The following is a 12634-nucleotide window of genomic DNA, read 5'->3' as shown; positions in this document are numbered from 1 at the left end:
GCAGAAAACCTCGCACAGGTTGCCAAAAACCCAGGAGGCAAAGGTTCTGGGCAGTTCCAGCTGCAGCCCAGGCGGGGACCGTGTCCCGCCAGCCACAGGGAGCAGAAAAAGAAGCCAGGATGCCGAGTGACCACCCTGATCATGGTATGCACCGAACCCCAGGGAACCCCCCGACCCCGAGGCTGGCTGGAGGCCTCAGGGGTCACTCAGCCGTTCCCAGCACCTGGTCCGGAACACAGCATGCAGGTGAGCCCTGCGCCGGGAGGCAAGGCCACCCGGGGTCCCGCCGCTGCCTCCAGGAGGGTCACCCATGAGTGGGAGCACCGTCCTGACACATCCAGAGTCCCTGTTGGTCTGAGGTGTCCTTGTGATGACAACAGTATTAGAAGCAGGCCTCCATTCGCTAACAGAAGGGCTTTGGGCTGAAAACCGGCCTTGGTTTTCTCCTCTCCCTCCCTGGACCTCGGCTTAGCTGCGGCCCCACCTGGAATTATCACGAGGGTTCAGCATCCCGGCTGCTGGCCTTGTCCCCAGGAGCTGGCCTGGATCGCCCCTGAGCATCGGGCTTGCGAGCCCCCAGGCGGCATTCCCGTGCAGCCAGCACCGGGGACACCTGAGTGCAGCGGCGGCTGGAGGAATGCCTTCCTGCCGCCGTTGAGGTTCGCTAAGCTCTCTCCACCCGCTCTCAGGAGCCCAGCCCACCCAGCACCCCACAGGCCATGGTGACCCCTCTCTCCCTTCAGCAGCAGCTCAATGCCAGACAAATTCCTTCTCTCTCAGGCCTGAGCCCCAGGCATCACTGCCCAGGGACCCTTCCAAGAAGGGGCACGGAGAGGACTGAACGAGGCAGCTGGAGAAGCCAGAGAGACCACACCCTTGCAGTGGGGGACGGGAGCTTCTATAGTTTAGGGGGTGGTGGGCAAAACACAGGCTCTGGAGCCCCAAAGCCCAAGTTCGAATCCTGCTCTGCTCCTCGTGACCTCCCACACCGTGGCATCTGACCTAGCTCGGCTTCCTCAGGTGCACAGGGGGGCCTGCCCCAGGCACAGTGAGGCTGGGCACGCACCGTGTCGGCCAGCAGGAACAGCTGGGGTGTGGAAAGCCACGATGTCACAGTGGGCAAACACTAAGAAAACGATCAGACAGACAAAGTTGCCGGGTGCCGGGTGCCCACTCCCTGAACACTGCCTGCCTCCTAGCCTTTCTCGTTCTTCTTCCCAAGCCCCACACCCCCTCGCCCGAGTCTACTCTGGGGAAAAGGTCCAGAGCTCATTCTCACTAGAGTGTAAAGGAATGCTGCAGTGTGCTTGGGATAGGGCTCAAGATACCCAGGGGAAAGAGGCTGTGGAGGTAAAGTGGAGGCTTCTGTGACATGGAGGCTCGTGACCCCGATTTTAAAGACAGACAAATGAAGTGCTGTGGAGATGCTGGGGAATAACAGGAATGGGGGGTCTTTCTGCAGATCTCAGCCTGCACAAGCCTGGAGGTCTGGGAGGGCCCCAAGCCTGAGAGCTGAAGGCAGGAGGCTGGGGCACTCCAAGCGGGTGGCACCCTCCTAGAACTCACGGAAGTGAGTTGTTCCGTAGCTCGGAGGGGGTCCTGCAGCCCTCACGCCTCCCCCGCTGGACGGCCCTGCACAGACAGCTCCCAGCTCCCTTCTTGAGAATCACCCACGCCACAGTCCAGCCCTTTCTGAGCCCCGACCGGGAGTGGACCCGGGAGCACCATCTAGGGGAGAGTCTCCCCAGCAAGAGTGGACGCTGCTCGGATGAGCCATGTCTGTCCCGGGCGGGAAGGGCGGCGCGGGACGGACGGCCACACGCTCAGCCCCGATCCACGCCCTGGAGTCTCGAAGCGCTCAATAACCACGGGCCGGGCTCTCCTCTAAGTAAAGGGTCCCAGGAGCTGGGGACTCACCAATGCTCGAGCCGGGCCCTCATTCAGTGATGCAGATGGCAGGATCCGGGGGACTGAGTGGGGCAGACGGACAGTCACCAGAGAAGCAGACCGCGGGGAGAAATATTCGTCAACTCCACATAAGCAACGCGGGGATTACGCACGTGCAGGCAGAGCCAGGATTTACACGGAGAATCGGAAGTTGGACTCGTAATTACACCTCTGGGCCATGCAGCAAGCAACTCTAATTAGCCTCTAGATGGGAGGGTAGTGACAATTTTATTTAGGGCCAAAAGTAAGTAATAAAATTAGGCAAAATGAGCCACTCCACGTGTAAGTCCCCACACTTTGCAGAATGAGGAAAAGCTTGACCATTGCAAACATCGAATAATTGTCACTGTGAGGGTGGGGAATGGCCTCTGACTCTTAAACCTGGACATTTAAACCGTTCCACGGTGGACCTCCAGTCGACAGTTTTATTTTGTTTTTCTAAAAAAGGCAACATTCTCTGCATGTGTGCCCTTTCGACGGGACACTCAGCTCCAAGACGCCGTCGGGGGCGTCCCTATGTGCCAGCCTGCTCAGGAGCCGGGATCCATAAACACAGGCAAGATACACCCGAGACAGGGGCGTATTTAGCTGTGATCTCCCATAAGGATCACCAGCAGCCAAATGGAGTGGCGTTTAAAGAGCCTGTTGGTGTTATTTAATCGGTTATATTCACCGACGTAATTGACACTCTCTCCATCATCTCAATACACCCCCCTCACCCTCCCATACCATAAATAGATTAGAAAAAATAGTTTCCTGCTATGGCCGTGACCCCATCGGCTGCCAAGCTCAGCCTGGTATGAATCACTCCGGTCTCACCGCGACGGCGTTCTCCAATGACTGAACGATAACGGGGCAGCACAGACACCAATAAATGAATCATGCCTTCCGCAAGACCAAACCTTTGGCTTTTACAGACACCAATTACAAAGTAGAAAGAAAAGAACAAAGAAATTACTCAGGGTGTTTTCGCAAAGTTGATTCATAGGTTTACAGAATTATTACCGACTAAATTGTTTTTAGGAGGGCAATTAGAGGTATGACCAGCTCCAGCGCGTCAGCCTATCGACATGGGAATTTGCAAAATGGGGTGGGGAGGCCACCAACGTCTTGACGGGCTCCCGGGGACCTCACTTTCTACTTTCTCCTGGCGGGTTCTTTAAGACATTTGTGAAATCCTTAAAACATGCAGCCACAGAAACAATGTAGACGAAGTAGGCACATACACATGCAGTTTCAGTAAAAATCTTCGTATTCGCTTTTAGCTAGTAGAACACAGAGTTTTTCACTTCTCTGACCAGGATTTTGCAACACAATAACCAAATAACGTCTACAATACAACCAAATGCTCCCACAATTTCTCCATGCACGCCAACTCCAGACAGTTCAGACCAAAGCTATTTTACCTACTATAAAACTTAAGGTGATGAAGAAAGAGCCCTCACTGTGCCCACATGCAAATTCTGAGCCTCTCTAACGAAGTGTGACCTCTGGGATGAATCACCCCACAGGCCTTGGGCTGAACCTTGCTGGCCAGGCTTCCTGCACAAGCTTCTGCAAAGTGTGAAAGCACCCCCATCGGGGACATCAGATCCTTGTGGGCAAACCGACACAGGAAAGAATAAAACTGAGCCTACACCTGGCTTAGGCTCTCAGGCTTCCCTACAGCTGCCTGGACCACTATGGGTAAAGCCAGCCCCTGGCAGTGACCAGGTAACGAGGGCCACTGGGACAGAAAACCTCTTTCAGGAACGGACAGTTTGCTTTCCCCCTAAATCTGCTGGAAACCTGACTCAGCTCCCCATGTCTCTTTCTCTTTTGAAGATGGAGGCTGAAGATTTCAGCTGCCCTGGTGGACCCCGGGCAAAGCCAGGGAAGGCTCAGGCTCAGGCTTGGCACACCTGGTGGAGGCAGGGTCCCCACTGTGGCCTCCAGTCAAGGGACCTCGAAAAAGTCTCCCAGCCTTGGTGGGTGGAATGGGCGCATTTAAAAATGTTCTACATATTTTACATCACAAAATATCTACGTATCTTTCATATATCCAAAAATATATTAAAGCACATATATCTATATTCTTAACCACTGACACCAAAACAAATCCGTGGCTGGATCTGTCACTTCTACTGTCCCCCAAAGCTAGGGATGGAAACCTCATCTCCTGGAGACCTAAGGACCAACAAAGACTCTCCCACAAGAGGCCTCCGTGATGGGCATGCCAGGGATCGATGGCTCCGCATGGGTCACGGGGGCAAGTGAGGAACACCACAAATCCGCTCAATCACCAATCACTTCACCCTGTACTGACCATCTACTCTGGGCCAAGAGCACGCAAAAGCGGTATCGGTCCTCACCGCGACTCCGCACGGCTGCCCCCGCCCCCATCGCCGAAGTCCCCATGAGGGACAAAAGATATGGGACAACTTCTCCAAACTTCAAGGCAAGGCGGGGCCTTGAACCCGCGCGACTGTTCAGAGGTGTAGGTTGTGTCCGTCTGTCCAGCCCGGGGGGAGCCCGGTGCCGTGCGCCGTGGAGAGCTGGCAGGTGCTTCAAGGGGACGGTGCAGCTTGAAGAGCCAAGAGCCAGCTCCTAGAGGCCAGAAGCAAACTTTATCCGGCATCCAGATCCCAGGGCCACTGGGGATTTTACACTTGCTACCAAATAATTAAAAGTCTCTGCTAGCAGAGTTATTTCCCAAACCCACTGACACGATACTCATTGATTTTAGCTGCAATACATCTGAAGGGAAAGAAACTCAGACTCCACGTTCCCCGAGGCTCTGGATATCAGGCCATCAGGCCATCAGGACACCAGGCATCGCAGGCACCAACTCTAAGCCAAGTGACCACCCCTTCTTCCCACCCCCAACCCAACGCAAAACAAATACATATCAGAATCTGCCAGAACATCAGGAAGATCCCATCCCCCGATACCTCCCAGGTGAGTCATGGGAGCCACCCCAGCACCTGTCAACACGTGGCGTCTCACCATCGCCTCGGAGCAAACGCCAGCTCCGCTTGTAGGTGACACCGGGTAGGAGAGTAACCCCCAAACACTCCAGGTCTGGAGCAGGTGTGCAGAGAAGAACTGCCCTACAAATTCTCCCTGTGGGGCCGGCGCGGGCAGCCGCTGTGCCTTTCTGTCATTTCAATGCTCTAAGCACTGAAGCAATCGGAAGAGAGACCTTGACCTCCCAGGATAGCCCTGGCTGAAGCAGGGGAGACAGGCCTGCCCCTTAGTGCGGCTTTGACGTTTCCAGAAGCGATGGTGGCCAGAGGTGAAGGCACCGTTCCTACCCACAGACAACGGAAACTTCCTTGATGCATTCAAAACACGAGTCTGTGCCCCCGAGGCGCTTCTCAGTGCTCGGGCCACCGTCTTGCCCACCCACGAAGCAGGTGCTGGTCTTCCCTCCATTTTACGGGGGTGCTGGTGGAGGCCCGGGGGGGACGCGGCGCATTCCCTGAAAAGGACGGTTTTCAGAGTCTTTAACTTGACTGCGTCCTGCCCAGACCCCCTTCCTTCCCGTCTCTTCCACATCGGGGGTCTCTGCAGGCTCGGGGGACAGACTGAGCAAAACGGGCACGGTCCCCAACCCCTCCGTGTCTGGTGACCAGAAGCAACACAAGTGACGACGAATTACACAATAGGCAACACAACACGACAGGTGTGACAGGAGAAACCCCCGCGGGTGCTCTTGGAGCCCAAACAGGATGATGGGTCTGAGATCTTGGGGGAGCCTCCTTGGAAGAGGCATTCAAAGTGGCCTTGTTTCCACTCCCTCCCAGGCCCCGCCCTGGAATAAACTCGATTTGGGTCTGCTCACTAGAAGGGCAGCCCCCGGAGGGCAGGGCTCTGTCTATGGGGTCCCGGCACTCGGCAGCACAGTCGCTACGTGACAACGTGCGAAATGGCTGGGCACCCGCTTCTCGACCCAGATGGCCTGGAAATCAGGGTAAGGTGAACAGATATGGTCCCTCCAGGAACAGCCCTGGGCCATTCTCCCATGTCCTGCCCCAACGTTGGAGGTGGCAATACTGGGGATGCAGAGACACCAGCTCTTCGTGCAGCCTGATGAGGGGACACCTGTCTGGGGGACACCTTGCGAACGAATGACAGCCAGTGTGCTGCCAGAGTGCAATGGACCCAACCGTGCACCCAAGATCTGTGAGCGTTCTGCCCTAGTGAATGGTCCAACGTGGGCTTGCAGCCTTGGGATGAAATCTAACCCACCACTGCCAATGTCTAGTCTTAGAAAGCTAACGCTGGGGCTTGGGGAGTCGACGTGGTGGTGTGGGGACGAAGTCATGGGAGCGTGAGCGTGGGGTCAGGGAGCTCAGGTCTGAATTCCAACAGAGCAGCAGTTCCTGGCTGTGTGACCTGGGGCAAGTGTCTTACCCTCTCTGAACGCATTTTTCGCATCTGCCAATCGGAGAGCGCAATAGCTCTCTCACAGAGCTGTTATGTGTCACTGGTACCCCTGGCACATAGTAAGTTCTCCATATCCAACTAAGGAAGGGAGTGGAAGCAAAAATCCATCAGTCACCCGGAAACAGAAGAGAAAAACCATGCTGTGGCTCTGGGAAGGCCTGGGGATGCCCCAACCCTTTCTAGGCCCATCCCGGGGCACTGAAGCCCCCGCTCTTGTCAGCAAGCCATTCTGGGACTTCTCCCAGCTTGGTGACAGATGCTTCCACCGGCACCTGACGAGGCCCTGACGAGACCCACAGGTGACACAGTTCGGCTCTGCCGTGTCACTTGAAGGGAAAGTGAGGTTGATTGTCAATGCTCCAACTGTCATGACTTCGTGAAGGGGTGCAGCCCCCCTCGGGGAGGGGGCAGGGCAGCACGTGAAGACACAGGTGCTCAGGACGTCAAGCAGACAATGTGCCCCCACTCCACCCCCCGGGGCAAAACAAAAATCATGGGTCTTATTTTGATGGTTCACAGTCTGTATACGCTCACTTGTTAAAAGCTGAAATTAATTTTCAAAAAATGGGAGCCTCAGACCATCCTTTGCTTCTGGGTTTCATGCTCTGGGTCGTCTTCTGCACTGGACCTGGTGGGGTGTCTGGATGTCAGGGTGCTACTGACTTCACGGCCTAAGTTTTGTGCCTTCCAGGCCCACCGAGCCCCCAGTCTCCAAAGCTGGCTGTGGAATGTGGGAACCCAAGGGGGTCCCTGGGAGACCTTGTGGGGCTTCCTGCCCCGGAGTGGGCATGCTGGCGGTTTCCCAGCCAGCTCTGCGATGGGCCGGGCAGGGACAAGGAAAGGCAAATATTCAAGTCCCTCCACCTTCAAGGTCACGGTCCCCACACAGGCCTGTTTATTCCAACACCCCCACCCCTGCCAGCACCCCAGCCCCAGGACGGGGAAACCTTTTTCTGGTGCAGGCCTCCTCATCAGGCAGTGACCGCCAGGGAACAGGACTGAGCGGACACTTGAAACTAGTCCTCCCCCAGTGTCACCACCAACCCCCACGAACACAGAGCTGCGTAGATACCAGGCCACACTTGAGAATAACCTTTGAAGAGGCACAGTCCCCCAGCACACAGGAGCTGCTGTTAACCCGCTTTCCACTCGCACCACAGGACAGCCAGTAAGTTCCAGAGCTGGGCCGGGCTTCCATCTCCCTGGCCCCCAGTCACATCCTCGACCCACCCAAACCCACGGAGAGATCAGGTCTGCGTGCAGGTGTCGTGGGGCCCTCGAAGCAAGAGGAAAAAAGAATTGCCAGTCCTGAAAAACCAAGAGTTTTACATCAAAATCCAGCTGTCCGGGTCCCTGAAATGGAGAGGTCTGGCCACACAAGGCCCACGCGGTGGATGCCCCGTCAGGCAAGACTCACAGCCCCAGGTCTCCGCAGGCCACCCCACCCCGAGCCTCGCTTCCCCGGCTGCAGGGAGCCCCGGGCGCAGCACAGAGCCATCCTCCTCGCTCCCGGGCACACAAAGAGGGGCGGGCATGCCAGCACGCGGGGCCTCCACACGTGCCCCTAACCGTGCACTGGCACGCGCGCGCGTGCACACACACATGCATGCATGTGGGCACACGACACCTTTTCAGAAGCACAAAGCAGGCCCTTGGCTTTGATGGCCCCCTCAGCACGTGCCCCAGACAAGCACCCTGGGCTGGCGGGAGCACGGCCTCCCAACTTGCACTGGTAAGGTACTTCTCTTCGGGCAGGACCCCAGACCGCGAGTCCCCTGCAAACTTGGTCTTCGGATGATAAAAACCCAAAGAGGAAAAGCCACGTGGCCCACGCCCGACATGGTACCTTGGGTCCCACCACTGGTAAGCTCCTCTACAGCACAGTTTTACACGTTAACCACTGCACAAACCAGGGGCGCGGTGAGGGCAGGTGCCCAGTGCACCTGAGCTGGTAGGTGTGGGGCTGCTGCAGGACACTCCCACCCTGCTGTCCTGTTAAAGCTGCAGCCACCCAGGCCCTCCCCAAGGGCCTGCTCTCCCCGACAGCTGCACACCCCCCTCCATTTCCCTTCTTCTCCCAAGGGAGAGGGCCTCCATTTGCACAGCGCAGAGGGCAGACTGTGTCCGCGGCCGCAGCAGCAATTACTTACTCTCTGCCTTGACAAACACGAAGCTGGGCCCTGACCCTGGGCCACGCCGGGTGGTGTGGCTGGCTTACCCCAGACCTCCTGGGGAGCTGTGGCCAACTGACCTGAGAGCCAGTCTAGGATTTGCACCTCAACCTAAAACCCAGATAGTCAGAAAACATGTGGGTTAAAAGGCCCCGCTGAGAGGGCCCGTAGGGGAAACAGCTCGAGCTAGACGGCCACAGTTTAAACCAAGTCCAGAACTACAAGCCTGCAGGGTGCCAGTCTCCCCTCCTAATACATGCAAATCCAAGACGAAAACCGGGAAGCTCGTCAAGACGGAGCCCCGTCCTTCCTGCGTGGCACCCAAGGGGTGCTCCGTAAAGGCCAAGGGAACGACACGCAGGCGTCACCTCTGAGCGTGACCACGGGCCTTCACGGGGGCTGATCTCTGAAGGGGACTGAGCTCAGCTTCTGACAACTCCCTTCCACCCCCTGGCCCCCCACCCCTCGCCTCCCGGAGAAATAATTGATTAAAACACCAGTTCTCAGCCAGGGCAATGTCCCCCCCAGGGGACACGAGGCGAAGTCTGGAGACATTTTGGGGTGTTACGACTCGGTGGGGGGAGCAGAAGCCTACTCCAACGGGCATGTAGCAGGCAGAGGCCAGAGATGCCGCTAAGTCCCTCTACACCACACAGCCCCCCCTCCCCGGGACGTGTTAGTGCCTTGGGTGAAATGCCCCGGATCTGAGACACGGGGCACCGGTGTCCCGGGCGTTTCTGCAAGCTGTCTGGGAATATCTGTTGGGAACTGGGCGTGGAAGAGGAATCAGAGGCTCAGTGACATTGGTGGTGTTAAGAAACAAAACTGCCACTACAGATACAGGGGTCCAGGATGGGAGCAGGGCAGGGAGTGGCCCAGGGTCCTCCAGAAATGCCGCACAGGTGCCAAGAGCCGTACGGCACACGTCAGTCTGTCCAGGCAGAGGGGGCATCCACCTGCCCCCCAAAGCCGCAAGCAGAAGGTGGAGGAGAAAGGCAGGGGCTAATTTCTAAGAGACAGACCTTTATAGACAGACCTCTTTATAGACAGACCTCTTTATAGAGGTCAACAAGAACGCCAAGAAACACGCATGCCAGAAGGAACCCTTTCCTGAAAAGTCACCTGGCCAACTCCTTACTGTCAGCTCTGGTGGGCTGTCATTGGAGCCGGCTGTTTTTAACCCCAGGACCCCTGGCTTTTTTAAAGAACAGCACAGCGGGGCGCCTGGGTGGCGCAGTTGTTGGGCGTCTGCCTTTGGCTCAGGGCGTGATCCCGGTGTTCTGAGATCGAGCCCCACATCAGGCTCCTCCGCTGGGAGCCTGCTTCTTCCTCTCCCACTCCCCCTGCTTGTGTTCCCTCTCTCGCTGGCTGTCTCTCTCTCTGTCAAATAAATAAATAAAATCTTTTAAAAAAATAAATAAATAAAGAACAGCATATTTTTCTGTGGGGTATCTTGGGAACACTGAACTCCCATCAGAGAGCGTCCCTCACCCCCTGACTCTCAGGGAAAATTGGGGCCCCCCGTGTGTGCTGGCAGTATCTTGCATCGGGTCTCCTTGGAGACAGCCCAGTTCCTACCCTCCCAAGTGCACCGGTGGGGGATGCTGCTGATTTCCTCCAGCCCCCAAGTTCAAGATGGACCTACTGCGGGGCCCAAGTTCCAAATTCAAGAGACAGAGTGTGCGCTTCCTGAGAAATGACGCTGGGTCTGGGTCCAACGTGCACTGAGGACCAGGGGCAAAGCTTTCCATCGCCACCTTCCCTCACCTGTGAAACCCGAGCTGGCCAAGGCTCCAGCCAGCTCCGAGATTTGGGGCAACTGAATGCCACACCAGGGACCCAGTGCTGTCCGAGGGGAGGGGAGCCATTCTTGGCACTGGAACCTCGAGCCAGACTTTGGAGGGCAGAGGCCCCATCCTGAAAGCTGGTAGAATTTTCGATTTCAACTTTCAGGGTCTCATTTTTCAGATGAGGAAACTAAGGCCCCTGAAGGAACCTACCAAGGTCCACAGGGACACTGCCGCCGCAGCCCAGCTCCAACTCCATCTTTGACGTTCTGCGTGCAAACAACCCCCAACCCCTACCACATGAAATGTGGCCTTCCTTCCGCACTTCAAATTTTCCTCCCCATCTTTTTGTACAAAGAAAACTCCAGGCCTTCAGGCTTCCTCACCAGACCCTTTCAGGGAAATCTGATTAGCACTTCCAACTAACTGTTACATTATACCTGCATTTTAAAGATCATTTCCCTTCCTGCCCTGGGCTTTCTTCCAGTAAGTAGGGGGCCGTGTGTAAAACTACACCATGCACGGTGACTCAGGTACCACCCAGGGGCCAGCTGGGGCAGGCCAGGGTTCCAGGCGCTAACCTCGAGGGTCCCGCTCAGAAGCCAGACCAGGAGAAGCACACAGGTGGTGGGCAATGGATGGAACAACATCTTGGTGTCAGCCAAAACATCATCAGGACCGAAGAGCCCACGAAGGGACAGGAATAAGAATGAATTTTTTTAAAAGTCCTGAACACAAAGCAAGGACAAGCGCAAAATGCCGGTGCCCAGTCCTCATAATGGTAAGTTCGACACAGCAGCGTGGACTTCTGGGGTGGGGAGCCCCCTAAGGCAGCTTTACAGAAGGGGGAAAATGAGGCACCAAGGGTACTCGAACAGCAATCCATTTAGCACTGGCGAGGCTCTCTCCAAACATGTGCGAACATATTTTAATAATACCCTCGTGCATTTCATTAGCCTCCTGAGTTCACAAAGGGCCTTTGGGAAGCAATCTGGTTTAATGCAACTCAGTTCCGCAAACGCTGGCTCTGGGCAGGTTCTCCTGGCACCTCGCTGGCCTGGCGCGGGGAGGCTTTGGGGGATGGGGTGGGGGGAACCAGGCTTTCAATTCCGGGCCTGGAGGGAGGGGGGCACTCATGGATGGAAGGACCCACCACCAAAGGCGGCCAGCCTGCCCCGGCAGGACCGGTCATGGGTTATTTTTACCTCTTGTGCCTCACTGTACAGGCTCAGGGGCCACAAACTGTGGCAGCCGCCTGCGGAAACTGGCTTATGAGTCACCCAGTGACTGCCCTGCTCAGTGGTGGCCGCCTCTGACTCCTGGTCTCAGCTGGAAGAAGGCTGGCCCTTGCAGGGAAGGGCTGTGTGCTCCCTTGTCTCAGGTGCTCAGAGGTGAGGGTAGGGAAGCTGAAGCCCCGAGAGGCAAGAAGTCCCCACAAGGATGGGCTGGGGAGGGGGCACAGGTTAGAAGGCACTCCACCCAACCCAACCTCCTCTCATGGGCTATGCGTGGCGGAAGTAGAGACTTATTTGGCTCAACTTCTGGATGTCTAGGGCGAGTTGGTGCCAAGGTTCCAAGACCCCCTCCCCACCCTCGGTCTACCTCCTCCTTTCAGGGCCAGGCAGTCCCAAACACAGACAGCCCCAAACTTTGACTCATTTGCAACCACGGTCCCAGCCAGGCTGAGCCAAGCTGTCCAGACAGAGGCTATTTATAGGTGCGTCGGGGACACAGACACTCACACAATGAGACACACACTCCCGATCCACCTTCGGCCAGACCCACCAGCGCTGTACCCTGGATTCAGACACCCGGACACAAATGGTCCCCAAACCCCCAGAGCAATGCACACACTCAAAAGAGGCACCCAGACCCGGACATAGGCAGAGACGCAGAAAGACTACATACTCCCCGGGCAGACTGCGACCCAGACACACAGACACAGAGAGACACGGAGACGCGCCAGAGCCAGACAGACACACACAGACACGCACACTCCACAGCCGCAAGGAAACCCACTCACACAGACCGAGACAGAAGCGCCACGCACACTCCAGACACACACCCCGGGCCCCAGACACCCCGCAGGCCAGACAGTGTCTCACACGCCCGCCACCCCCCTTCCCCCAGCCAAAGTTGATAAAGAGCCGGCCTAATTGCTCCATCGAGACTGCCCCTTAGGGAAATAAAATGGAAACTTCACGGATCCGACCACCCCAGCCCTCCAGCGCCAGGCGCCCCGCCGCCCTCCGCGCCGCTCGGCCCCGGGTCCGAGTCCCAGCGGGCGGGGCGCGGGCAGCG

General features: G+C 56.8%; 1 protein-coding gene across 2 annotated transcripts in view; it reads right to left on the bottom strand.

The window, feature by feature from the left end:
- Window positions 1-12634, bottom strand: part of PMEPA1 (prostate transmembrane protein, androgen induced 1) — a 69682-nt gene that overhangs the window by 56375 nt on the left and 673 nt on the right. Inside the window, exon 1 of one of the 2 annotated variants that reach the window (XM_034641750.1) lies at window positions 12363-12513. The exons of the other annotated variant lie outside the window; for it this stretch is intronic. Within the exon in view, the coding sequence (XP_034497641.1) occupies window positions 12363-12498 (136 nt within the window). The 5' untranslated portion in view covers window positions 12499-12513. Of the gene's footprint in view, window positions 1-12362; window positions 12514-12634 lie in introns of those variants that run through there. 2 annotated transcript variants of the gene reach the window in all.

This window comes from Ailuropoda melanoleuca, chromosome 13 (assembly GCF_002007445.2).
Source record: "Ailuropoda melanoleuca isolate Jingjing chromosome 13, ASM200744v2, whole genome shotgun sequence".
In the NCBI taxonomy this organism is placed as follows: domain Eukaryota; kingdom Metazoa; phylum Chordata; class Mammalia; order Carnivora; family Ursidae; genus Ailuropoda; species Ailuropoda melanoleuca.
The sequence above is the reverse complement of the archived record's forward strand: the minus strand, read 5'-3'. Positions and strand labels throughout refer to the sequence as shown.